The 26,687-nt window shown below is 34.8% G+C and overlaps 1 protein-coding gene across 1 annotated transcript in view; it reads left to right on the forward strand.

Annotated features, from left to right (window-relative positions):
* onecut (homeobox protein onecut) overlaps nucleotides 1–26,281 on the forward strand; it is an 86,064-nt gene extending 59,783 nt beyond the window's left edge. The window contains exons 3-5 of the mRNA XM_089094025.1: nucleotides 16,300–16,371; nucleotides 23,265–23,374; nucleotides 25,067–26,281. Of these exons, the coding sequence (XP_088950151.1) occupies nucleotides 16,300–16,371; nucleotides 23,265–23,374; nucleotides 25,067–25,357 (473 nt within the window). The 3' untranslated portion in view covers nucleotides 25,358–26,281. The remainder of the gene's footprint in view (nucleotides 1–16,299; nucleotides 16,372–23,264; nucleotides 23,375–25,066) is intronic.
* The last annotated feature ends 406 nt before the right edge of the window (nucleotides 26,282–26,687 follow it).

Here is a 26,687-nt window from a genome sequence, read left to right on the forward strand (position 1 = left end):
TTTTTTTCCAGAGCCAATTCACATAGAAATAGTGGGCGTAGAAACTTTGGAGGGGACTCACTCGATTGGAAACTGAATGTTCTAGTGTCCTTTTTAGAGTCAAAAATGATAGGAGGGCAACCAGCCCCCCTCCCACAACCTTTTTGGCTGCCCTCCTCCGAATTAAGTCCTATCAAAACTTTAAAAGGTCAATTTTCTTTAAAAGAGTCCAAAGGTCAATAACTATGTCTCCGGGGATGACCTGACCCCTCCACAGCCCCGGAGGCAAGGGCTGTAAGCTATGCAAGTTGCTCAATGTTTACATTTCGGGTTTATTGTTGAAAAAAAAACTTCAAAAATGGTTAGGGCATTATTTTAAAACTTTCAAGAAATATTGAGGGGGGTGTTGTTGAATAAAATTCAAACGCACTGTGTGCAGGTTGGTTGTCAAAAGGACGTATCAGTAATATCTAAGGAACGGGTAAGAGTATTAAGTTGAAACTTTCAGAGTATGTTGAGAGGGATGTTTAAAAACCATCAGAGAGCAACCAGCCTCTCCCTTCGCCCTTATTAGATGCCGCCCCCTTAACACTGGTAGGAATTAAACAAACATCTTGCTGCAAAAAGTCAAAAGGTATTATTATTCAATTTAATTTTTACTCGTTTTGGGATTCATCTTTATAAATCCCAATTATGAATCTAAATGAATCCCAATTTATTCAGCTATATCAGTATTTATTGTCTTTATGTTTGATATTATTATTAATTATTATTTCTATTCGTTTTGGGTTTGATTTATTCTTTGTTAGTAGTTTCTGGTCGTTTTAAGTTTGAGTTATGATATTGTTTATTTCTTCTCGTCTTAAGTTTGGATCTGTACTTTTATTTTAAAACTTCTTTTTCTGATGTTTTTTTTAATTAATGTACACAAAGAATTCCTGGAGTTTTTAGCATTTGTTAATGTTATAATGAAAAAAGAAACGCTGTTGGTGATATATTTTGCTTTTAGGGAAACTCAAATCTCACTCTACCCTTAGTGATTTTCAGACTGATGCAAACCTATTCTTTTATGCGGTATAAAATCCAGCAAATCAGAGAATGATATTGCAGATGCATCAAATCCCTACCTATTAAAATGCAATTTTTTTTTTTTTTTTTTTTTTTTTTTTTTTTTTTTTGAGAAGGTTGATCACGGATATGTTTTTTTTTCAGAGGTGATTATACCGAACCAGTGGTCCTAGAATACGAGGAGAAGGTTCTTTCGGAATGTTTTTGAAGGTTTTAGTGCCACTTTTGCGTGGCAAAAAAGATTGCACCACAACAAAGTGTGGTTTTCTGCCAATCTGTGAACAAAACAACAATTTTACTCAAAGAGAGCCAAGAAGTTATAAAGGGAAAACTCTGAAATTGCAAATCAATTTAAAATAATAAAAATGAGTAAATTGAGCTTTCCAGTTTCAGAAACAGTAATGCCACGCGGGAGCGCTTTTGTTCCTCAAGATGCAAGCTGTCCATGTGGAATCAACTAAATCAACAGACAGTATATTCATCCATGCTATAAAAATATTTTATCTTTTGAGTCTCGGGACTAATATGGGCCAAATACTCTGTTTTTCTTGTCCGCACGAATTTTCAGGGCAGTTAAATTGACCAGGGGAACCTTCACAAGAATGATCAATTTTAGAAGTAAAGGGCGATTTTACCTGTTTTTATCACGAAAACTTCGATTTTTTAAACTCTGATCTGCTTTAAAGTTTCAGGCTATGTAGACATCTCAATTTAAATTTCAGGGCCAAAGGTACCCTAATTAAGGAAAAATAGGAAGAAATATAGTTGTATTAATTCCTGACTTTTGTCTCTTTAAAAAAGACAAAACAGAAATCTTGTTATTGTTATTTAATAAATGACCTTTACATGTAGTTATTTAAACAAACAAATAATTGCATTAAAATATGTCGTAAAAATTACCTGAACAAAATTGTGGATTAAAATACGTGTTTATCCAAGGGTGTTTACAGGATATCCTTGTAGGCTGTCCCTATAGAAGGTCAACTCAGATTTTCAATCCACCCAAATACTCTTATAATTTTATTGCACAAATCTACTGTTAATAGAAAACTTTAACTGAATATTTAAATTTTTTTCAACATTTGAAAATACAATCCAGCATTTTGATTCTTAAGCAAAAAAACTGAAACAATTTTCACAAATATTCCTAATGTAAATCAACTATAAAACTATGCCAATTAAAAACGAACAAAAACTAATTAGAAAATAAAAATCAGAATAGGTTTTTCAAAGAAAAGTGAAGACCCATATAAGTCCAAGATGAGCAGCTATTTTTAATACCCCTTTAAATGACCAAAACGATTGGAGGACACCTATCCCCTCTCACACCTATTTTTACTCAAAGACATCTGATCAAAATTTTGAGATAGCCATTTGATTCAGCATAGCGGAAAGGTTCAATAACTATGTTTTCGGTGATAATATGACCCTTTATAGTCCCGTTGGGAAGGGGTGTAAGTTTTTCAATTCAAAGTAAGGAGCAACATTAAAACTTAAACTGAACAAAAATTGTTCTTTGTGAGGGGGGCTGCCCCTTTCTCAACCCTCAATTTTTACGCTAAAGTCTATTTTTTTTTTTATCCTTCTCGTTCACAATCAACGGCCCTTTTGTTTGAGTAGTCTTTCCTAAAGAATCAGGACAAAGATCAAACTTTAGCGTGAAGAGCTAGGATTCAGAAAGGGGTAGCTCTCCTTATATAGTCCAAGGGTTGTCAAAGTTCTTGTTCGTTTGATGTTTCAATGTTGCTCCTTAATTTGAATTGAAAAACTTTCCTTTTCATTTAATTCAAAATACATATCGTTTTCAATAAAACTTAAATGACATTTATGGCGCTTAGATGATTTGGGAGGGAGATGGGGCATAATCACTCTTATTCGAACAGCCTTGTTAGCCTTGTGATATTATTAACCTTGTGGATACAAATCGTTTTCAGTAAAGCGTAGATGACGCTACACCCTTGAAAAGGTCAATTAATCAATTTTTGTTCATTTTGACTTGATTATTCATTTTAATTTCGATCGTTTTAAGGTTTTTTTTCATCTGTAGGTGTATATGTTATCCTTATATTCGATGTGGTTAATTTAATTTCTTTCTTTTATGTATGTATTATTATAGGAATTTATTTATCCTCGTCCTTGATTTTAATTAAATAAAAAAAAACAAGTTTTTTAAACTGAAAGTAAGGAGCGACATTAAAACTTAAAACGAACAGAAATTATTCCGTATATGAAAGGGGATGTCCTCTCCTCAACGCCTTGCTCTTTACGCTAAAGTTTGACTTTCTCACAACTCTATTTTTTTAAACAATAAAAAACTTTAGCGTAAAGAGAAAGGCGTTGAGGAGGGGACAGCCCCTTTCATATACGGAATAATATCTGTTCGTTTTAAGTGTTAATGTCGCTCCTTACTTTCAGTTTAAAAAATTTATTTTTTTATTTAATTTCTGATCGTTTTTTAGTTAATGCAACTTTTATTTTGGCTCACCGTCATTGAATATAAGTAAACAAAATTTGCATAAAAATGTTACTTTTCTTTTGCTAAATGGATGTCTCTAAATTTGGTTATGACGTAATTTACAAATTAACTTACGTAACTAACTTCTATATTCGTATATTTTTCTTCTAGCAAAAAATGCAAAGTTGCAGATTTTTGCAGATATGAGCTTGAAACCTATGTAATAGGATTTCTGATACGCTGAATCTGACGGTGTGATTTTCATTAAAATTCTTTCACTTGTAGGGGATGTTTCCCCCTCTTTAAAAAATCGGATAAATTTTCTCAGGCTCGTAGCCTTTGATGAGTAATACTAAACTTAATAGAATTTATATATTTAGAATCAGCCTTATAAACCCATTCTTTTGATACATTTATTGACATCAAAATTCCGTTTTTAAAAGTTTCGATCACTATTGAGCCGTATCGCTTGTTTTTTTATTGTTTTTTTTATTACGTATATGTTATTACGTATATGAGGAGGTTCTCCCCTTAGTCAATACCTTGCTCTTTACTTTAAAAGTTAAAAACAAATTTAATTCACAAACCCCTGAATCACAAAGGCCGTTTAGCTAGAATAGATAGATCTTTTGAAAGCACTAAAAAAAAACTGTAGCGTAAAGAGCGAGGTATTGACTTGGGGGAGACCCCCCACATATATGTTAGAATTTCTGTTTGTTTTAAGTTCCAATGTTGCTTCTTATTTTCAGATGAAAAAAACTTGTTTTTTACAAATTTAATTTCTGATCATTTTTTAAATAATGCTTGGAGATCCGGCGCCCCCTTCATAGAAATGTCCCCTACGCCAAAAAAACTAACTCCACGGAAAGATTCTCCCGAGTAACCCCCTCCTCCAGCCCAACCTCCAGAAAAAAAAATCTTTCCTGAAAATGTCTCTATACTTCCCAATAACCAATAGATAATGCTGGCATGTCTGGCGCCCCCTTCATGGCACTTTCCCTTCCTCCATGACAACTTCCTTCATGGTCCGATCATCCAACATAACCCCCGACCCACCCACCCCCCTCACTACCAGAAAAAAAACCTCCTGAAAAAGTCTGTATACTTCCCAATAGCCAATAGTATATGTTAACATTGGGTAAAGTTCATAACTTTCAGCCCTCCTCCCGGGGAATTTGGGGGATTAAGTCATCCTAAAAGACATAGTTATCATATTTTTGATCATGCTGAACAAAATGGCTATCTCAAAATTTTTATCGGGTGACTTTGGGAAAAAATGAGCGTGGGAGGGGGCATAGTTGCCCTCCATCTTTTTGTCACTTAAAAAGGGCACTAAAACTTCTAATTTCCGTTCAAATGAGCCCTCTCACGATATTCTAGGACCACTGGATCGATATGATTACCCCTGGGGAAAAAAAAATACAAAAAAAACAAAAAAAAAAACAAATAAACACGCATCCGTGATCCTTATTCTGGCCAAAAATACATAATTCCACATTTTTGTAGATAGGAGCTTGAAACCTCTATAGTAGGGTTCTCTGATACGCTGAATATGATGGTGCGATTTTCATTAAGGTTCTATAACTTTTAGGGGGTCTTTCCCCCTATTTTTGAAAATCAACCAAATTTTCTCAGGCGCGTAACTGTTGATGGGCAGCACTAAACTTGATGGAAGTTATATATTTGAAATCAGCATTGAAATCTGATTCTTTTGATTTATCTATTGGTATCAAAAACCCGTTTTCTAGAGTTTCGGTTACCATTGAGCCGGGTCGCTCCTTACTTACAGTTCGTTACCACGAACTTTTTGATATGGCTCTTTACTTTTCTTTTAAAAACTTCTTTTTTCTAAAGTGTTTTTTTAATGAATAAACATGAATAGTCACGTTGAAAAATAGTTAATACGCATAGTATCCAGAATTTGTTTCAAATGTTCCTTTTTCCCAATATTCAATAGTTTTTATTGAAATATTACTTTTTCGTTTAGGGTTAACATTGATTCGCCTGATCGACATTTGAAACGGGCGAAAAAAGGGTGCAGTGCCTCACTTATGCTTGGCACAGCACAGCATAGGGGCTATCAGTGGAGAAAAGGAAAAAGATAAATGATAAAGAACACAAATGTTTTGCGAGCTCGCTGTTACCTTTTTGCTTGGATTCTTCAGAAAAGACTTCAAATATGATGTCATTAAAAAAAGGTATAATAAAAATTCTCGGTCTTTCAATTGTAAATAATACCTCATTAGCAAAGAAAGGGACCTAGGCGGATTACCCTTATCTTTCGATTTGCTTAATGAGCCATTTCTAAAGGTCTTAGGTAAAGACCCTATTAGGGATACTAAAAGGATCTTCGGGGATCAGAATACATGCCATATCGCGTGCTCTGATCAGAAACAAGCATATAGTTGAAAAAAAGAGGCAGAGATAATATAATGATGAGATCAGATTCCTCTTGTCCGAACTTTTCTAATTAAATTTCTTGGATGGTCAGCAAAATGTCTCTTTTCTAACAATAGAGATGACTTGAATTTAATATTGCTATCCTTGGAAATTCTTTATGTAGGAATGTTTATGACAAAATCAAGGATACCTTTTTTATTTTGAGGTAAATCTTAGAAGTTGTTTTCCAGTTCTTGAAACAGCATCATGCATTGTTTATCACTTGATTTAAAGCGAATTCCGTGTAATTTTGTTTATTATATTTGCTTATTTTTCCCAATAGTATCGATTTATTATTTTTATGGAAGAACATGCCCTTCAATCAAAGAAATGTTAAGCGACTAGGATATCTACACAAAGAGTGATAGATGGAGTTCCCAAAAGACTGGTTAGAAAGACCACAAGCAAATATAGACCTAACAATGAACTACTATATATAAATATATATATATATATATATATATATATATATATATATATATATATATATATATATATATATATATATATATATATATATATATATATATATATATATATATATATATATATATATATATAGTACCAGGAGCCAGGCATTTGGCACGCGGCTGGCTTCTATGTATGGATTTATATTGTCGCTTGTCTGCTAACCGCTGACAATTTGAGCCTTTTCTTGATGTCATGACGTCCCCTCTTCTTGATGTCATAACGTCACCACAGGTTCTTTAAAACCAACCTGGGAAAAATACGAATTTTTCCTGAAAGTCCTGACGTATTTTGATCGTTCTTTTGACCTTAAATGTCAATGATGTTAATATATATTATTGTTATTAATCGTATAATTTAATTAAAAAAATATATAACTAACAATAAGGCGTTTTGTTGGGAGTTGGTCAGGGCTTCCTTCCACAATTCATTATGTCTGTCGTTCATTTTCGGGTGGGGGGGTAGCAGAACTTTTAAGCTACGTTGTCTTTTAACACGAGAAAATGCCATGTATAACGTACCGGGATTAAAAACAGGAGAACTAAGGTCGACACCAACAAATTCAAAAGTGTGGCCTTGCGACTTATGTATAGTCATGGCAAATGCGCCTCGACGTTGAAGTATCCAGGGGGGGGGGGGGGGTTTACCCAGTTTGAACCCCCCCCCCCCCCGAAATTTTTGACCGAGTCGAAAATAAGTAGAAAATTAGTAAAACCTAGGTAAAAATCAGTAAAATTGGTCGAAAACTGAGTCAAAAATTAGTAATCCCCCCCGAAAAAGTCTAAAATTAGTAACCCCCCCCCCCGAGAAAAAATTCTGGATCCGCCCTCTATATATATATATATATATATATATATATATATATATATATTATATGCATATCCATAAGAAGGACGTATTAGGTCCCAATTGATTTTGTTAGGAATTAACACCTGGGACTTCTTTCGCGCCCTTATTTTTCTTAATTAGGTCCTATTGTTTTAGTTCAGTTGTGTGTAAAACAAAATGAAAATGTTTACGATTTAAAGCACATCCGCATCTGAAAGAAGTAGTTCTAAAGAGCATCTTCCATTCAAAAAAATATTCAATGCTTGTGTATTACATCCAAGGGAAGACGTAAGCATGATTCCACTTCCGGGATAAAGCAGGCCATGCTTTCATGCCTTACCCGAAAGGGCCCTTGAATCCAAGGCCGTATCCAAGAGGTAGCCACTGAGTTTGTCCACTCCCCCTCGATTTTTTTCCTATTAGTAAAAAATTAACAAAATGCATATAAACAATTTTTTGATACGTTTTTTGAAGTTTTTTTTTGTAAACACATTTCCTTTAACGAAAATTCTGGATACGCATTTGCTTGAATCCCCCGCCTCCATTTCTGACTAAGAACGTGTGTGCCCTTTTGCATATACTGTATACTGTCCAGTTCATTTGAATTAGCACAGATTGAAACCAGAAAAAAAATTAAAGATGAGGCAAGCAAAGAAAACTGAACACAGGTGGAAATCTCCCCTAAGCCATCTTAGAACACTTCTTTTCCTTGAAAATATTTGAAAAATCTTATAAATGTTTCCCTTCAAATTTTCGGCTCTGTTCTTTTTACACCTGCGATAGATAATGTCTGTCGAAGTAAATTGTCCATAATGACTAGCAATTTGCAAATACTGGCATCACAATCCATTTTCTGAACGGAAAATATATTTCTATCATGTCATGGACGACTATCTCTACCATACCGAGTTTTTAGCTTGGGTGATTCCATCACCCAAGTGATGGGTGATGGGGAAACCAAGTGATGGGTGATGATGCATCAAACAACAGCAATGATGCTGTTGTTTTCCTTTTGGATCCGAAACCATTTTCGAGGGGTTTCAGGCTGCTTTTCTAGGTTCCCGTAAATTCGTTTTTGCAATAGCCTTTTACCAATAAGAGTAGCCGAAATAACGTATCTAGTAGTATCTAGGGTTAATTTAAAGCTGAAATTTTGGAAGGGTAACTACCTCCCGGGAAGTTATGATGCTGGTAGACTCCAGGATGAAAATTTGAGTGAAACTTTTCAGGAACAGTTTAACTTGTCTCAGTTAAAGATAGGAACGGGACCACAATTAGTGATAAGGAAAGAGTTAAAGGGAGATGGGCAGAAAATTTTGAGAATGTGCTAAACCGAGATAGAGTGTCAGGAAAATATATAGAGGGAAATGAAAGTTTGGGATGTCTTGGATGTGAAGAAAGATTTGTTCTATGAGGAAAAATTAGCGACAGTACTGAAAGGATTAAAAAATAATAAGGCTCGGGGGGCTGAAGATGTGGTAAATGAACATTTTAAGAATATGCTAAACCGAGATAGAGTTGCAGGAAAACATATAGAGGAAAATGAAAAAGTTTGGGATGCCTTGGATGTGAAGGAAGATTTGTTCTTTGAGGAAAAATTAGCGAAAGTACTTAAACGATTACAAAATAATAAGGCTCCGGGTGTTGATGATGTGGTAAATGAGTTTCTTAAATATGGTGCATCTGAGGTTAGAAATAAGTTACTGAAGATTATGAATATGATTTTTGAAAAAGGGGAAGTACCTAACAATTTTAGAAAAGCCTTAATTAAGCCACTGTATAAGAAAGGTGATAAGAGTGAGTGTCGTAATTATCGAAGCATCAGTCTGGTCTCTGTAGGTAGCAAATTACTTAGTAATATGATACTTTATACCGTAATAGATGCTGTAGACAATGTTTTAAGAGAAGTAGAATGTGGTTTTAGAAAAGGTAGAGGATGTGTCGACCAAATTTTCACTCTTAGATTAATAATTGAGAAGTGCCTGAGTTGTCAAACACCTTTGGTCCTCAGTTTTGTAGATTTTGAGCAAGCGTTCGATTCTGTTGATTGAAGAGCTTTAGCAAAGGTCTTATCCTTATAGAGTATACCAGACAAATACATTAAAGTTATTAGTGCTATGTAAGAGAATAACACTACTGCGGTTAAAGTAGGAAATGAGGTTAGCAGTAGGTTTTGTATTAAATCAGGAGTTAAGCAGGGCGGTGTTCTATCCCCCTTTATATGGATCGTTTTGATGGACTTTGTCTTAAGGAGCACAGGAAAGGCAATTGGAGACCACAGAATCAAATGGGAGGAACAACCCTCCTGGACTTAGATAATGCTGAGGATTTAAGCATCCTAGATGAAAGTTTTAGCAAAATGAATGAACTTTTAGAGGTTTTGCGAGTTCAGGGTGGTAGAATAGATTTAAAGATTAATGTTAAGAAGACTAAGTCTCTAAGTCTAGGAATAAGTGAAGATGAAAAGGTGACGCTGGGTAACGACAAGATTGATCAGGTGGGCTTCACTTACCTTGGTAATATAATTAGTAAAGACGGTGGGAGCAGTGAAGATGTTAAAAGTAAAATAGATAAGGCTCAGGGTGTTTTTACAGTTAAAAAAAGTTTGGAAGAATAGGAAGATAAGTCTCCAAACCAAGATTAGAATATTGGAAGGTACAGTGATGACAGTGGCCAAATATGGCTCTGAAGCATGGGCGCTCCGAAAAGCGGAAGAAGATTTGCTAGATGTTTTCCAGAGAAATTGCCTACGGATTGTTCTGGGTAGGCTGTAAAAAAAATGTGGTTCAATCCCGCTTTCTAGGGCTATAGTGAGAGAAAGGTGGAGATGGCTAGGACACGTTCTGCGGTTGAAGGCTGACAGATTGTCGAAGATTGTTCTTTTCGGCCAACCGTCTTGGGCTAAACGGAAAGCAGGTCGTCCTCGTCCGGGGTAGGAGGATGTCATAGAGAAATATTTAAAGGAAATGGTAACTTCCTGGGAGGTTGTAAAGAGGGAGGCTGCGAATAGATTGAGATGGAGGAGGAGCGTGCGTAGCTATGTTTGCCTCAGACGGATTGGTGCTGCGGTGAGTTGTTAGTAGTAGTATTAGTAGTAGAAATAACGATTGTCATTTCTGAATTAGTTTCAAATGTTGATTCTTCAAAACGCGCTTCTTAAAAAAATCTTCCCTTTCAAAATGTGTCTTTTTGTTTTCGGTTACTATGAACTAGAATTTGTTCTTTAGTAGATTAAGTCGTACGCAGCAACCATGAGGCTACATCTGATGCCGCAACCATGATTATATAACAGATCATACATGGCTCTATTTTGTCCTTTGAAACCAAAGAAAACATCTATACAAAAAAGTCAAATTAATAAAACACTTTTTTAAATCTTCGGATCTAAATTGCCTGGCACGCAAGACCGTATTCGGGGAAGGAGTTTGACCCCCCCCCCCCCACGAAATGTCTGTTAGATTTGTCATACAAACACATTTTGATGTGTTTTAAGTTGTTTTTTTATGTCGGTGGTCAAGAAGTCATGCGACTTCTTCATTTTTCTATTTAGGATGATGTGCAATAGAGCAGTCGTTGGCCTTGTTATTTAGTATAAAAAACATACATAGGTTGCAATGATTAAAACACAGCATATTTTAATCAGATGTGAAAGATGGCTTCCTTTAAATTCCTCTTAAAGCCGATATTATTCACATTTTGCTTATTCGCTAAGCACAGCGATATAATGCGTGGCCTAAAATAGACATCTCAAAATGCTACTGGTGAAAATACATGAAACTATTACCAGTCTTATGAAAAGAGAACAGCAACGAAAGAGAGACTGAACAATAGGCTCCTCTTAGAATAAGTGGGTGGGGGGGGGCTTGACTATTCTTCCTTTCACAGGATGTCTTCCTTTTAATTTAGTTTTCGGTTCGTATTTCATGAATATCTTTTGTCTCAGTGAAGAGTTTTCATTCAAGATGGTCACTTCAAATCCCCAAGGGTGTCTTCCTATTGTACTTAAAACCTTGAGTGTTATGTTTCTTTTTTCTTTTTTTTTCTGGGATTCCAAGATTATTAGAAATGAAGATTTGATGCTATTGTCGTTAAATTATCTGTTGTGAGATCAGGTCAACTGGTTTGAATTAAATTCTTGTTTTCCCCGTTTCCTGCCGTATGTGTTATACTGACTTTTAGGGTGGAGGGGGAGGATTCCTATCCTTTTCGCATTGTATGGTAAATCGATGGTTCTCAATTAATTTATCCTCTTAATATTTTGTCACAACTTTCAAAAATGCCATTTTGTGTTACTAATTTATTGCTGTTGTTTTCATACTTAAACTAATTAAATTACTATTATTTCACACTATCTCCAAGTCACCTGTACACACTGAAATGCACTTCAGATTTGCATTAATTTATAAGGCTGAACCTTCTATAGAGTGATTATGTTAATATTGTAGAACATGTTTTAATGGTTTTTAGGTAAGAGCAGTTTTAAATATAAGTTGTCTTTATTGCAAAAATTTTCAACGGAAATTTTTACAATTTCTATTAAAAAAAAAGGTTGGACGATGTATCTCGTCAATGTCGGTAATAAAGTTATTGATTTAACATCGCCGAGAGTTAAATTATTTCCTGTGAATTCGGCGTGAGAGACAGAGTAGCTCTCTTTATTCTGCAGGAATATATAAGTCCCATGTCCCAAGTGTTTCTGATTTTTTTTTTTTTCCTCTTTCAGTCTTTCTAATGTCACATTTAGCAGATTGAAAAGAAACGTTTACCATCTACTGGATCTATTAAGGAATTTACGTAATCCATAAGTCTAGACGTTGAAACTGGAGCCATTTAAAGTCGAAAAGACTTAAATTTGCATGCTGATTGCTCTCAGTTAATTCTAAAAAAAGGAAAAATAAAGGAAAGCTGATTATGAGGTTAAAAAAAATGACATGGGAGACCTGAGGGCTCTAAAGAAAAAAAAATCGGGATTGCAAACCCTAGGTATGGTTTTGATTAAACACTAATATTTTCTTCTTTTTTTTTACAAACAAACTTCATGTATTATTTTGTCTGTAAGATATGACTATCAAAACTAATGGAAACAAGATCCTTTCTTGTGATCATCCGATATTTTAAGAAAGCTTGGCGAGTTTTCAGTCCAATCTCCGAATTCCTTGTGAAAAGAAATATACAAGCAATTTTTATTGTTCAAATACAAAAGTGCTGAATTGAAAAGAGAAATCTCAAATCCTTAATCTTGGATGAAAGATTCTCTAATTTTCCTTTCTGAAATCCCAAAATGATGAGTTTCTATTTGCCATTGCTACGTGCAATTAGACATTCTTTTCTATACAGTATGAGCAATCGAGCTATGAATTTTCAAAAAAAGGGAAAAATGAATATCCTCGGTTAATCTGAAGAGGGACAATTCTCAATAGGAAATGATCTCTGCCATGTATATTGAAATGAACTTTTAAGCCAGGGGAGTGTGCAGTGACTGAGAAAGATTGCCGATTAACCCCTAGAAAGTTCTAATCTTGAATGAGCTTGAATGGCCTAGAATGAGTGACACTGGATTGGAGTCGAAGTGTAATACCGACTCAAGAGATGGGGAAAAATGATTTGAGCTGCAATTTGATAAATTGTTTGGAAATGTTGATTAAATTCAAGAATTGATGAATTTAGAAAGAAACTAGTAATCGTTTAAAGCTCTGTTAAGATGGAAACGATAAGAACTAGCATGCAATAATCTTAATAACCTGTAGAAGAACTATCCACTGTTCAAGATTATTTATGGAAAGTTAAGACCAAGGGCGTATCCAGGGTTTTTGTTTGGGGGAGGGGGGGGGGGAAATAAAAAACATAAAAAACGCATCAAATTTTTTTTAATTTTTTTACCAGTCGGACAAAAATTTCCCCCCTGAAACCCCGTAATCCACCCACCCACTGAATACTGCCTTGGTTAAGACCGAGCAATGTAAGTTGAAACCGGTAGTCTAACAAAACATATAAAAGTAATATCTTTCTGTATGCTGATTCCAGAAAGTGAAATTTATTAGATTTTCACTAACCCTCCAAAAGTTGTAGGCATATAAACATTTGTGTATTCTTAAAAAGACAGAGGAAAACGCCACCAAAAGGGTTGTGATAGTGAGGAAAATTAAATCCACAAAACTTCAGGTTCTCTAAGAAACCCAAAGAGGAAGCTTCAAGTCCCGATGGACAAAAATGGAAAATGATAGTGCACCTTAGAGTTGTATGAAACTCAGTGGATCTTTTTTGGCGAGGGAGTTGGGATAAAACATCAAAAGGTGAAATGTAGGTTTCAATATTTTATAACCCCATTGCATATTCACACAGAGATCGGATTTAAACCCTGGAGAAACCATAATCGAAAACCCTTGCCTCGAAATTTTACAGCTCCCCCCTCTTTTTTTTACTCCCCCTAGTAAGTGAAAACTTAAAAAAAAATTGAAGAAAAACGCAAAAAAAAATAATTCTAATTTGATTTGGAATAACACTGTCTTGTTATTTGATTTTTCTTAGCAGCAAAGGTTAATTACAAAAACAGTTGTTCGGAAACTCTAAACGGAGCATGAAAATCAGGTGTCTCTTTCTATTCTTTTAACTTCTCTAGCTATAGCGGATCGCTAAAACATCATGGAAAGCGGTTTAAGAGCTCATTTGAAAGCCAATACACACATCTAGGCTATATGCATGATATAATTTTTTGTGATAGCACCACTGCGAGGTAGAATATAGGACTTACTGTTTCGTATACTATTGAAATCTCCATGCCGAAAAATCCTAAACCAGATGTTTAAAATCCCCCTCTTGAATGCTTCCCCTCCCAGTTCCCTTAATAAATGTTTTCTTTGACTCATATTCAAAACTTATTTGCGAACAATGATAAATATTTTTTATGCTTATCAAAATAAAACACATTTTGAGGAATTCCGAAAAAGAGTTGGAAGCCCTGATGCGCCTATTTCTTATATTCTTTTTTTTTTCTCCAGCGTTAGAGGGGTACTAGGGCATTTAGGAGCGTTCAAATGTGTAACCATACACAGTTTTAGTACTTAAGGTTTTACTTCCCCTTCGCGTCAACGTGTGCGAAAATCCGTCACTGTTTTAGACTTCATACACATGTCCGTCATTTGGGGTAGAGGGATAGCACTGCCCCCCGAATTTGGAGGATATTCTTCTTTTAAAATGGTATTCTTAATATAAATATTATTCGCATGTTCAGTTCTCCTAAAATATTGGAGTCTAAGAAAGAAAGTAATGAAAGTATACTTTCCTTTGAGAGGTTGAAAATTCTTTGCATTATTGCGGCAGAAAAATTGCAATAATAGCAACACAAATTTCCGTCAATTACATTAACCACACATCTAAAATTCTTTTGATGTCCGTTAGTTTTCTCAAACTCCTAGATCTTTTATGATACACTGTATTCCATAAATATCTGAGTTTTTTTTACAACTTCTCAAAGCTATCGATGGATAATATCCCCCTTCTCTATGGGAAAGATTAAGAGAGTTGGTAAGCAAAGTGTTGGTTGCAGTTTTTGCGACAAGTATCTGCAAAACTGGTTCAAATAAGCTTACTCACGATGTTTCTCTATATTTGTAGAATTCTGAAAAAATAGCTCATTGCTGAAAACTGAGCTTGCTTGATTTATTTAAAAAAAAATTAAAATTGTATACGAAAATTTATTGATTTTTTGGTCCATGAAAGACTATTGAGAGCCTTATAAATTAGTCTTTTGTTTTCTGCAGCCTACTTAAGGTCTTTTCTGCCCCTAATCTTCTTTTCTTGCGTCGGTTTTATGTTTTGAGTAAATCGCTAGTTTTTTTCAAAATTCTTCAAATATAAGGAAATATTACAAGTCATAACTAGACCAAAAAGGCAAGCAATAACCCGATTGCCCTATTATCAATTCCAGCTCTTAAGGAGGGCACTAAAACTCACCTTTGACGCTTGAAAAAGCGCTCTGTCAACAGCCTACGATCATCGGTTCGTTACTCTCTATGTTCAACTTAAAATGTCCCCACTACCTGACTTTTCTCCTAAAATTTACCAGTTAGCCCCTGGGCATATTTATAGCGTTTACATGACTTGTTTGGCTCCATAGAATAGAAATCATTCTTGGGAATAGTATCCCAAAATTGTTTCCAAAAAAATTTGTGTAATCGATATTACAACTAAATGTAGCAGTCTTATCTATGACAATTCACTCATAAACTTTTTGTTTAAATTTTTTTCTTTGCACAAGTTGAGGTTGTCCAAAATGTCTTTTGGAAACCTAAAATACTCTAGACCAAAAAACCCGTGAAATTCTGAGTTCAACAATGTATTACAAGCCAACCTTTTTTTGATGACTTATTTATAAATCCTACACAAAAGAGCGTTTTTTTTTTTATAAATTGATGCCCTTACCCGGCGCGCAATACAAGCTGGGAGAAACCATGGCCTTGGAGGGGTCTGGGTGCCCTCCGGAAACTTTTGGCTTTTGAAAGGGTAACTTGAACTTGTGACTCAATTGAATAAAACCGCTTTTGAAATTCTGCAACAATTGGTTGAGTCAACAGTTGCCGCCAATCACCCCTGCGATTATTGGTCTGGTCATCATTCTTCCCTGGTGAAAAAAAAGACAAATAAAACAAATATATGTTCAGACTCAATACGAAAGTTCGCATTTTTATAGTTAAAACCTTGAAAAACTCTGCTGGTGTATTTTTGGGTGTGTTCAACTTGATGGTGGAATCCTCTCCCCCTTTTTCTAAATTAATACAAATTTTATTTGGCGGATAGCTTGATTGGCAAATTCAAACTTAATTAATCTTGCGTATTTGTATTCACCATGTGCTGCAGATTCTATTATTGTATATTATTTTTCATAACTTCATTTTTTAAGAGGTTCGGTTACTACGAGCGCGGGTCGCTCTTTACTCACACCACGAACTTTTTGGTTAAAATTCAGATTTATGTATCACGTTGGAAACTGGACTCAAAAAGTGATTTGATTTTTGTTTAGATTGCGATTTGAAAATTTGACAAGAGTTGTACTCTTTTTCTAGTTGGTGGCCAACAGCAGCAGCAGCATCAGCCTCAACCTCCGCCGCAGCAGGTGTATCATCAAGAAATTCAAGGTAATAAAGGTACAAAGTGGATTAGACCCACATGCTTCTTCTTTTCCTTCTTTGGCTGTGAACTTAAAGCTGGTATTATTTATCTTCTTTTTTTCTAACTTTTCTGCTAGAAGGGGAGAGTGATACCCCTTTGTCTCTAGACACGTTAAATTTATACCCGAACAGTTCAGTTTCAGCACTTTTGACAAACTGCCGCTACATTAGGCTTTTTGAGGAGAAGCCTAGCTTCTGGGACTAGAATTCACTGCGCATGAAAGGCTATGCTTGTTTTGCTGTGAAGAGCCTATACTGTAATCGAGAAACAGTGATTCTACTATTTCATGGGCTCTACTGTAAAGTCGATGTATGGGGGATAGGAGGGTGGAGGTCGCCGAATTTAGCATATATAGCCATGTTTTGTACCTTGTAGTATCTTTTGCAATCTTTTATCACATATGGTCATGTCATATGTGTGTTTTAGTTGTTTTTTTTTTAGTTTTTGTTGTGTTTTTTTTTGGGGGGAGGGGGGGTTAAAAGGTTATAATGCTGGAGGAAGGAGCGAATTGAAAGAGGGGTAGATGTAGTTGTATTCGGATGATGGTTGTTACCCTGGGGTTGTCTGGGAGGATGTAATTGTCTTCTTTATTATTATTTTAATTAGTCTAGGATGTTTCTAGGAATATTTATGTAGTTTTTTTTTCTTTTTTCTTTTTATTAATTTAAAATGCCTTAAGGAAAGTTTATGTAGTTAATCGCTACGCGGTAGCAAAATTTATATTTTTCCCGAGCGTAGTAATTTATGTCTGTAATAGTTTATATTTTTGTTTATTATGTTAATAAAAGTAAAAAAAAAAACAAATAACTTTTCACATTCTGCCTGAATTTGCTTTGTCAAAACCATCAATTTTTCTTTTTTTATGAACAGACATCTTCTAACTGTATTATCTTTTCCAGTTTCTTTTAATAAAATCTTGACAATTTTGAGTTCTATAAACTTCTAAAATTCATATTGTTTTGATAAAGATGCTCCGTTTTAAAGGTGCATTTATTTGTTTGCTACTTTCAGTGAGCGATGCTTTTTTACCAGGGCAGTTACAGGGCTTTTGTTGTATCCGGAGATCCCAAGTCATTTCCTGGAGAGAAAAAAAAAGCAATAGTAAAATAATCATTTAAACAATAAACAGCCGAATTAGTAAATGGTTGTTTTCATTTTGTTTAATCGTTATTCGAATTCAGTTGCCGACTGGATTAAACACGTATAAATATATTTCAGTCTTTGTTGTTGTAATTTTGGTTTTAATTTTATTTTGTTACTTATCTTATTTCTTGTGTATCCTTACGGTTCCTCGGTTTTTGTGTTTTAACAGTCCGTATTATTTTTATTGTTGAACTTTTTTTTGCTTGAGTGAAAACGATTTGTTGCTTATACAGGCAAAATATTCGAGGTGTATTTTTCTTCTTTGAACTACACTGGCCTAAAGTCCAGTTTCTTAATGTGTGCTCCAGAACTCAATTATCATTAGTGATTATTAATTATTTGTATATTTTCGTTCCAAAAACAAAGGTCACCACAAAAATATCAACGACTTCTACTGCTGAGGTGCGAAGTGCAGTGTACAATAATGTTAGCCTTTTTATGAGCCTTTAATGTTTTTTTTTCTTTTATAAGCACTTTAGGGTTTAAATGTGATGTTAATTGCCATTATAGACTGAAGGTAATAACAGCTAACTAATGATGATCGAATTTTGGAGTACTTTCTAGTAGTTTTTAATTTCGAATTGTTACGGGACTTCATTTCTGCTCGTCTTAGCTTAATATGGCTTATGGCTCATTATTTTTCTTTGAAAAACTATTTTTTTGGAAAGTTTTTTTTTATTGATTTCTATTCATTTTTTTATTGCCTAAGTTTTATTTTTGGCGAATATAATGAATACTTCTCTAGTTTTTCAGATTTTCGGTTTAAGAATTAAAAAAGCCGATTCTAACTTAAATTCTTAGACGATTGTATTCTACATATTCCATAACCCTTTTAGCCACAACCAAGATCAAACATTTCCCCTTTCCCAATGATAAATCCTGTTTGTAAACAATGGGCAAATTTAATAATTTACTACCCGTTTCCTTGGGACTATGGGGGCATGGCATCCCCGGAGGCATAGTTATTAGAGCTTTTGACCACTTTGAAAAAAGTAGGTATTTAAAATTTTTTATCTGTGTTGAGGAACATCTAAAAAGGACAAGGGGGCCCTTTGCCCTTTGGGCACTTTTCATGATGCCCCTCGACATACCCTGAAAGTTTTACCTTGATACCCTCTGCTGTTCTTGAGAAATTAGTGGTGCGATCTTTTACATCTAGTCGGTTTTGTTCAATATCCCCCATAATATTTCCTAAAAGTAGTAGTTGCAAGTAGAAATAGTCGAAGTCGTAAGTAGTCTTAGTCACAGTCGCAGTCGTAAGTAGTCTTAGTCCAAGTCGCAAGTAGTGACAGTTGCAAGGAGTTGCAGTCGTTAGTAGTTACAGTCACAGTTGTAGTTGCAGTCGCAGTCATAGCAGCAGTAGTGACCTTGGAAGTTTCAAGTTAATACCTTTAGCCGTCCCTAAATATTGCAGATACGTGCTTTTGATAACTTTAATACACATAGTGTGTTCTGATTTAGTTCAGCATCCCCCTCAACACTCCCTGAAGTTTCACCTTAATACCCTTAGCCTTTTCGGACACACTCAGGATCTAACAGCCCCTTTCTCAATGATAAAAACTGTTTATAAACAATAGGTAAAGTATGTAATTTACTGTCCTTGCCCTGTAGCTGGAGGGGGCATGGCAATACCGGTGGCATAGCTATTATATCTTTCGACAGTTTTGAACAAATGCCTTTTTCAAAATTTCGGTCAGCGCTAGGAGTATGGGACATTTAAAATGGCGAGCGGGGGCTGATTGCCCCCCATTCGTTTTCCAACATCCCCCTGAACGAGCCTTGAAAGTTTTAACTTAATACCTTTTGCAGTTGGTGAAATATTAGTGATGCGTCCTTTTGTCAGCAAGCATACACATAGTGTGCCTTGATGTTGTTCAATATCGCCTTCAACATTTTCTGAAAGTATTCACCTGTAGAAGTAGTCGCAGTCCTGAGTAAACGTAGTCGAAATCGGAAGTAGTTACAGTTTGAAGTAGTCGCAAGAGATTGCTAGTAGTCGCACTTGCGGTCTCAAACAGACGCGGTAGTAGTAGCAATTGTAGTGACCCTGAAAGTTTCAAGTTAATACCCTTAGACGTTCCTAAAATATTGCAGATGCTCCTTTTTGATAACCTGGATACACATAGTGTCTTTTTATTTAGTTCAACATACCCCTCAACATTTGCCGAAGTTTCACCTAGAAACCCTTAGCCTTTTTGGACCGCTCTGGATCAAACATTCCCCCTTTTCTCAATGATAAATTCTACACATAAACAATTGGCCAACTGCGCAATTTAAATCCTTGCCCGGGGGCTGTGGGAGGCTCGGTATCCCCAAAGGCATAGTTTTTAGGTTTTTTCAGTCTTTTGAACAAAATGGCTTTTTCAAATTTTGATGAGTATTGAGGGGGGGGGGCATATAAAAAAGATAAGGGAGGATGGTTGCCATTCGATTGTTTTCCAACGTCCCCCTCAACAAGTCCCGAAAGTTTCAACTTAATACCCTCAATCGTACCTGAGATATTGCTCGTACGCCCTTTTAATGACCAGCACACACATAATGTCTTTTGATTTTGTTTGATATCCCCCTCAAATTTCGCGAGAGTTGACGCAAGGAAAAGTTGTCGCAGTCATAGTAGTAGCAGTAGTGGCTTTGAACGGTTCAAGTCAATACCCTTAGCTGTTCCTAAGATATTACATATAGGCCTTTTTGATAACCTGGATACGCATAGTGTTCTTTGTTTTAGTTCAAAATATCCCTCAACATCCCCTGAAGTTTCACATCAATACCCTCGGCCTTTTTGGACAAGCCCAGGATCAAGGATCAAACACCCCCCCCCCCCTTCCCCCATTCCCAATCATAAATCATGCACGTAAATATTGAACACATTGCATAATCTGCAAATATTGCCCCGAGAGCTGTTAAGAGCATGGCAGTTATGAAACATAGTTATTAGACCTTTTGACTATTTTGGACAAAATGGTTTTTTTTTCTACGTTTTGATCAGTGTTGGGGAGGGGGATCTAAAAAGGGCAAGGAAAGATTAGCTGCCCTACCCCTTTATGACTCTTCAACATCCCCTCAACATGCCCTGGAAGTTACAACTTAATACCACTAGAACTTTCAATTTCCAATCGAGTGAGTTACCTCCGAAGGTTCTACGACCTTCCACATGAGTGGCTAAGAAAAAACAAAAAATATCATTGAAACATAATGACCTTATACTGTAGGCAACGCTTGCCTCTAACAACTTGATGCAAAAAAAAACATTAACCAGAACGAAGAGTAGAGCTCGTGAAGTTGGGTGTAATGACAAACTACATAATAATCTCTTCATAGTAATGATGACCACGGGAAAAAAAGGTTAATGAAAAAAAAATATAAAAAATTACTAGGGAAGTGGGATCCAGGAGGCCATCTCAACATGGGTGTGTGCACTATAAAAGCAAAACTAAGATAATATGTTTCAATCCTCATGGTCCATCATCATCGGTAAAAAAAATTAATATTTTCTTCCTTAACTTCTGCTGAGTTTGCCGAGATGACTCCATTGGAATTCTTTAATTCAACGTATATTTTTATTTGAGACTAACGGAAATCGGTACCCTAGTTTGTGGGGATGGGATCTTGAGCTTGGCTATGGTGCGATGTCTGAAAATACATGCAATCGTTTCTTTAGTGCCAGAATGGCTGCCTAGTTTACAGAAGGCCCTAGATTCGGGATTAGTTTGCCGTTGGTCGAGTCTTGGTGTTTTATTGCAAACTTTCATTATTGTTATGAAGGTTCAATCCGAATTGTATATTTTGTACATTCCGGGCTGAGTTATCCGTGTTGGTTTTACAGGTCTTGGTCTTGATATATTTGTAAATAGGTTTCATTTTGTCACTGAGAATTCTTGGGTATTGAGTGTATTTCATGTAGTTGTTTGGGAGGGGGTCCCTGGAAAACATCTAGCAAATCTTCGTCCGCTTTTCGGAGTGCCCATGCTTCAGAGCCATGTTTGAATACTGTTATCGTTGTACCTTCCAATATTCTAATCTTGGTTTGCAGACTTATCCCCCCCCCCTGTCACCTTGTGCTCTTCTTGCAGATATTAAAAATAAATTGTATAATATAATTTTTCAAATTATAGGAGAGATAGCAGAAGTATGGAATATGCTCCATCAGCTTTGCCGCTATTTTTCTCAATAGAGCCTTGTAAAATTTCTTGATTTTAGTAACTTTATGAATATTAGTATGCTGAATTAGCTATTTTCTGTTTGCCTTTCTACTTTCTTTAAGTAAAAGTGAAGAAAGTAAGCTGCACTCAACAAAAAGGGAAAGGTTGGAAAACCCCCTTCCTTCTAAGCAAGAAAATGATGTTGAAACAATCACCAGGGAATGATTTCCAACTATTCCTCTGACAATTTTCCCTTGACCAAAAATTATACTTGATGTGCAGTTACTTTCTAACAAATGGACAAAATTTTATAACTAGCAAGAATCACTCCGGTTCGTGAAAATGCTTGTTCTCTATTTAGGGAAACCATGTGTTTGATTGAAACCAGTACCTTTACATTAACTAGTAGCCCTTCGTGTCTCAGGGCCTGCAAGATGTACATCCGGAAAATGCCCCCGCGCCATGGAAGAAAAACACAAGAAGCAACGCTTCTCAAATATTCGGAAAAGCGTTATACTTCTGTAACAATAGAATCCCCCCCCCTTTCCTAAGTGTTTTATGATATCAAATGTTTTTAAAAATATTTGGCTTGGATATATATATATATATATATATATATATATATATATATATATATATATATATATATATATATATATATATATATATATATATATATATATATATATATATATATATATATATATATATATATATATATATATATATATGTATATATGCACATATATATGTATATGTATATATATAATTTATTCCTTTTTGTATTTTTTCGCTTAGTTTTTAGTTTTGATTTCAGTTATTAACTTAGGGTTTCAAAGATGTCTTAAGAATTGTTTAACTCTGCCCATTTTTGTAGGAAATATTAAGTTGTAGTTGTGATTAATCAGATTTTACGCCGTCCCTCAATTCGAAAAGAGTTTGTTTCACTATTGTCTCCCCTAAAAACAAGTATGTCGCCTCGGCGCTGTTCACATAATAGAATGGAGGGCGATGACCTTGCATGAGAGTCCCGTTAAGAGATTTATCAAAATATTTACTCTTTCTTGCATGTCAATGCCACCAGAGCCCTGTGAACTAGCTTATAATGGTAAGGGAGATTTTTTGTACCGTTAATTAAACATGTATTTATCAAATGGCTTATAAGGATAAATTGGATCGCTTCTAAGGATAAATCAAGTTCGGGGGTTTTTACGAAAAATTCCTGTCCGTCATTTAAAAATTCGTACCATATTTACAATTAGCCGTGTTAAATAAACATCCAAATAGGGGTATTATAACAGATATTGGCTGGGTAAGGGAGGAATTTTCACTCTATCCTATAAGGACACATACATAAGCATATTTTGACGGTTTACAGAAGATGGCGTTCTGGGTTGTTTCCGGTGGGGGGGGGGCGTTATTTCACAAGGTAATGATGGCTGGATAAGAAGTTTAATTGTATCGTCCAATGATCTAGAATGGACAGTTACCAAGTTGGCACTTAATATTTGAGAATGTAGTCTGGGGTGTATATTGTTTTTGGAAAATAGGTTTTTTAACCCTTTGTTATATTTTAGTGTGCAAAAGGAAAGATGACTCCATGTCAAGTGGGGAGCAATCGAACCCGAAGAAACCCCGTTTGGTTTTTACTGACCTACAACGACGGACTCTCCAAGCTATTTTCAAGGTACATTAAAGCATACTTCACTAAATTAATTCTTCGGCCCGCCCATTTGAACTCATTGCAGAATGCTGGTGATATTGTAAACGAATTAGCTATATTAAGTAAATACTATTTGAAGATAAATACCTTTAATAGCGAATTGAAAAATTGACTGGGTCATTGGAGACTCAAACATGGAGGTAAATTCAAACTGCGAATACTATTGTCATTAAACATAAAGAACAAAAAATGCACTGCGTAACTTGGGTTTACACGATACACATGGCTGAGAAAATCGAAAACTTGCAAAAGAAACATTAGGAGGTATGTGATGAATTGAAATTTGGACGTGACCATATTGCGGACCGGGGATGCCTATTCTTACGATTTATCCCAAGATTTGGGGGGGGGGGTTACACAAAAAACTTTTAAAAACACATCAAAATTTGTTTATATTCATTTTTGTTACGTTTTTACGAGTCAGACAAAATTTTTTTTTTTGGGGGGGGGGGGGGGTTCAAACCCCCTAATCCCTCCCCCCCCCCCTCTGGGTACGGCCTTGTAAGTGGATACTAACTTTTTTTAAGTGTTGTTCAATTGAAAAGTCATTTAATGTGTTAAATGTTTTGGAGGTGAATTTGTTATTGTTATAGTTGATATTAGAAGCTGTTATAGTTGGTATATGTATCTTTTTTCCATTCCTTTTGCTTGGCTTGGTATATAGGGGTTACATTAATATTCACTGAAAGTTACTCTCTAGTTATATTTTGAACAAGTAACTGGCAACAAACAAGAAATAAAAAGCAGCCGTTATGAGAAACCCGCATTGTGTTATCTTGTTTATATATACATATATATATATTATATATATATTATATATATATATATATATATATATATATATATATATATATATATATATATATATATATATATATATATATATATATATATATATATATATATATATATATATATATATATATATATTTACTTTGAAAATTAAGCTGCAAAGAATATACAAAGGGAAGAAATATCCAGAAAATAAAAAAAAGGTTAACTGAAAATGAAAGCCAAAAACCAGATATATCACTTCATGGTAACAAGTGTGTGTGAGCCGAGAAGTATTTGTATATACGATGTCGAAGCTATTTTCTTTAAAGTATACACAAAATCGATTTGTGTATTTAATTTTTGTCCGAAAATGAGTTCTTGTGCTTTTAAGAAACTAAATCTCTTAACTATTGGCCAGGTTTGCAGGGGTGTAACTAATTCCTATTTGGCAGTGAAGTTCTCAATTATTTATTCAATAACGACATCTAGCTGATAGATAACATGACATTACAGGCTCAAGCGTTTACTGTTTCAGTCAGTGCCGTCACGTATGGGGATGGGGGAGGGGGACGCACCCCCCCCCAATGTTTTTGGTCACTCGGTAACAAAAATTTTGTAAAATCTCTTGCCCCCCCCCCCAATCATTTTGGCTAGTAACGACACTGGTTTCAGTATTATTCAGATAAAAAAAAAGATAACGAGATGATCTAGGCAAATTGTTTCACAAACCCCACTTTAGCCCTGTTTGTAAAGTTATGAAGATAAGTTATATAGATGCGTCAACGACAATATATCCTCTGAATTTTTGATTAGATAGTACTACCATCTATTTACTTGGAATTATAGCTAAAAAAGAAGTCTTATACTCTTGATATTTTTCAGGAAACTAAACGCCCGTCAAAAGAAATGCAAGTAACAATTGCCAAACAATTGGGTCTCGAACCAACAACTGTCGGTAACTTCTTCATGAACGCTCGAAGACGTTCGATGGACAAATGGCGCGAAGATCAAGATCCTCGCTCACCGTCCAATAGCAACATCGGCTGCTCGGATGGAGGCATGACCCCTTCTCCCACCCCATCTAATGCCAACTTAGCATCATATGATCAAAGTCATATAGTAACTCATGCAACTCTGGCACAGCTTCAACTTGGAATGTCATCAGAATTATGACATAAAGCAGGGACATTCGGTGGTGAAACTAGCCACTGGTGTTCCGACTATTGAAATATTGTCGTCGCCTAGTCAAAGTCAAAGTGAAGGTTACTTGCTTTGAAAGTGCAATGCTTTAATACGACTGAGGAGTCTTATTGCTTATTATAACGCTTTTGTGCTATTAACTGATAATATGTGATTTTTAAGGACATACAGATAGAGTGTCACTCCTTTTTAAGAAAATATTTCTTTCAAACCTCTCGTTGGAAATTTCTGGGGAAATGCTACTGCCAAAATATTTTCACCTTTTATTGAACCTTCTCTTAATTTATATATTATTACTTTTTAATGTTTTCCTATATACTACGTAAGGTAACTTTTATGGGTGCCTAAAGAATCATTTTCATTAACTGACATAACTGTGAAATTAGTGGCAATTAAAGGTTGTAAGTTGAGTAAAATATAGGAGACATGTGCCAGAAACAATTTACTTTGGTAACTCTGAGCTAAGGCGAATCTACTGCGCTGCTCTCTTAATATGTCTGTCCTTACTTGAAAGTAAAGGATTGAGCGCTTATTAGCCGCTATGAATGTTAGAACTTAAAGTTTTGCCATTTTGAAATATTATTAAATACCGTATACTTTAAAGTATTGTTAAATGATTCTATTGCGGGCGTTAAATTATATAAGTCTTAATTGAAGACCGCAGTGGATTGAGTTAGAATTTAGACAATTTTATTTCGAAATTTACTTATAAGAATTCTTTAGTATCAATTATATAACAGTGAATAAAACTTTTAAACCAATGAAAATTAAATGAGGAACTAAGCTTTAAAAAGATAGATGTGGATATTATTGTTATTCATTTTAGTCTGATGTATATTTTCCAGCTGATTAGCCTAGTTTGATTTATTCATTGTAAATGCCTTCTTGGCATCGGGTTTTTATCAACCTCAAAGGATAGTAAATGGTTTTTGAACTATATATATATATATATATATATATATATATATATATATATATATATATATATATATTATATATATATATATATATATATATATATATATATATATATTATATATATATATATATATATATATATATATATATATATATATATATATATATATATATATATATATATATATATATATATATATATATATATATATATATATATATATATATATATATATATATATATATATATATATATATATATATAAAAGGTACTGTCGATATGCAGTACCCTCACACTTTAACATGTATATGTTACTGTGTGGTTAATGTCGATATGCAGAATGTCGACATTCAGTGAATGTCCGATATTTCTTTTTTCCTGCTT

This window comes from Artemia sp. Qi Xiang Cuo, chromosome 9 (assembly GCF_049724085.1).
Source record: "Artemia sp. Qi Xiang Cuo chromosome 9, ASM4972408v1, whole genome shotgun sequence".
Taxonomy (NCBI): domain Eukaryota; kingdom Metazoa; phylum Arthropoda; class Branchiopoda; order Anostraca; family Artemiidae; genus Artemia; species Artemia sp. Qi Xiang Cuo.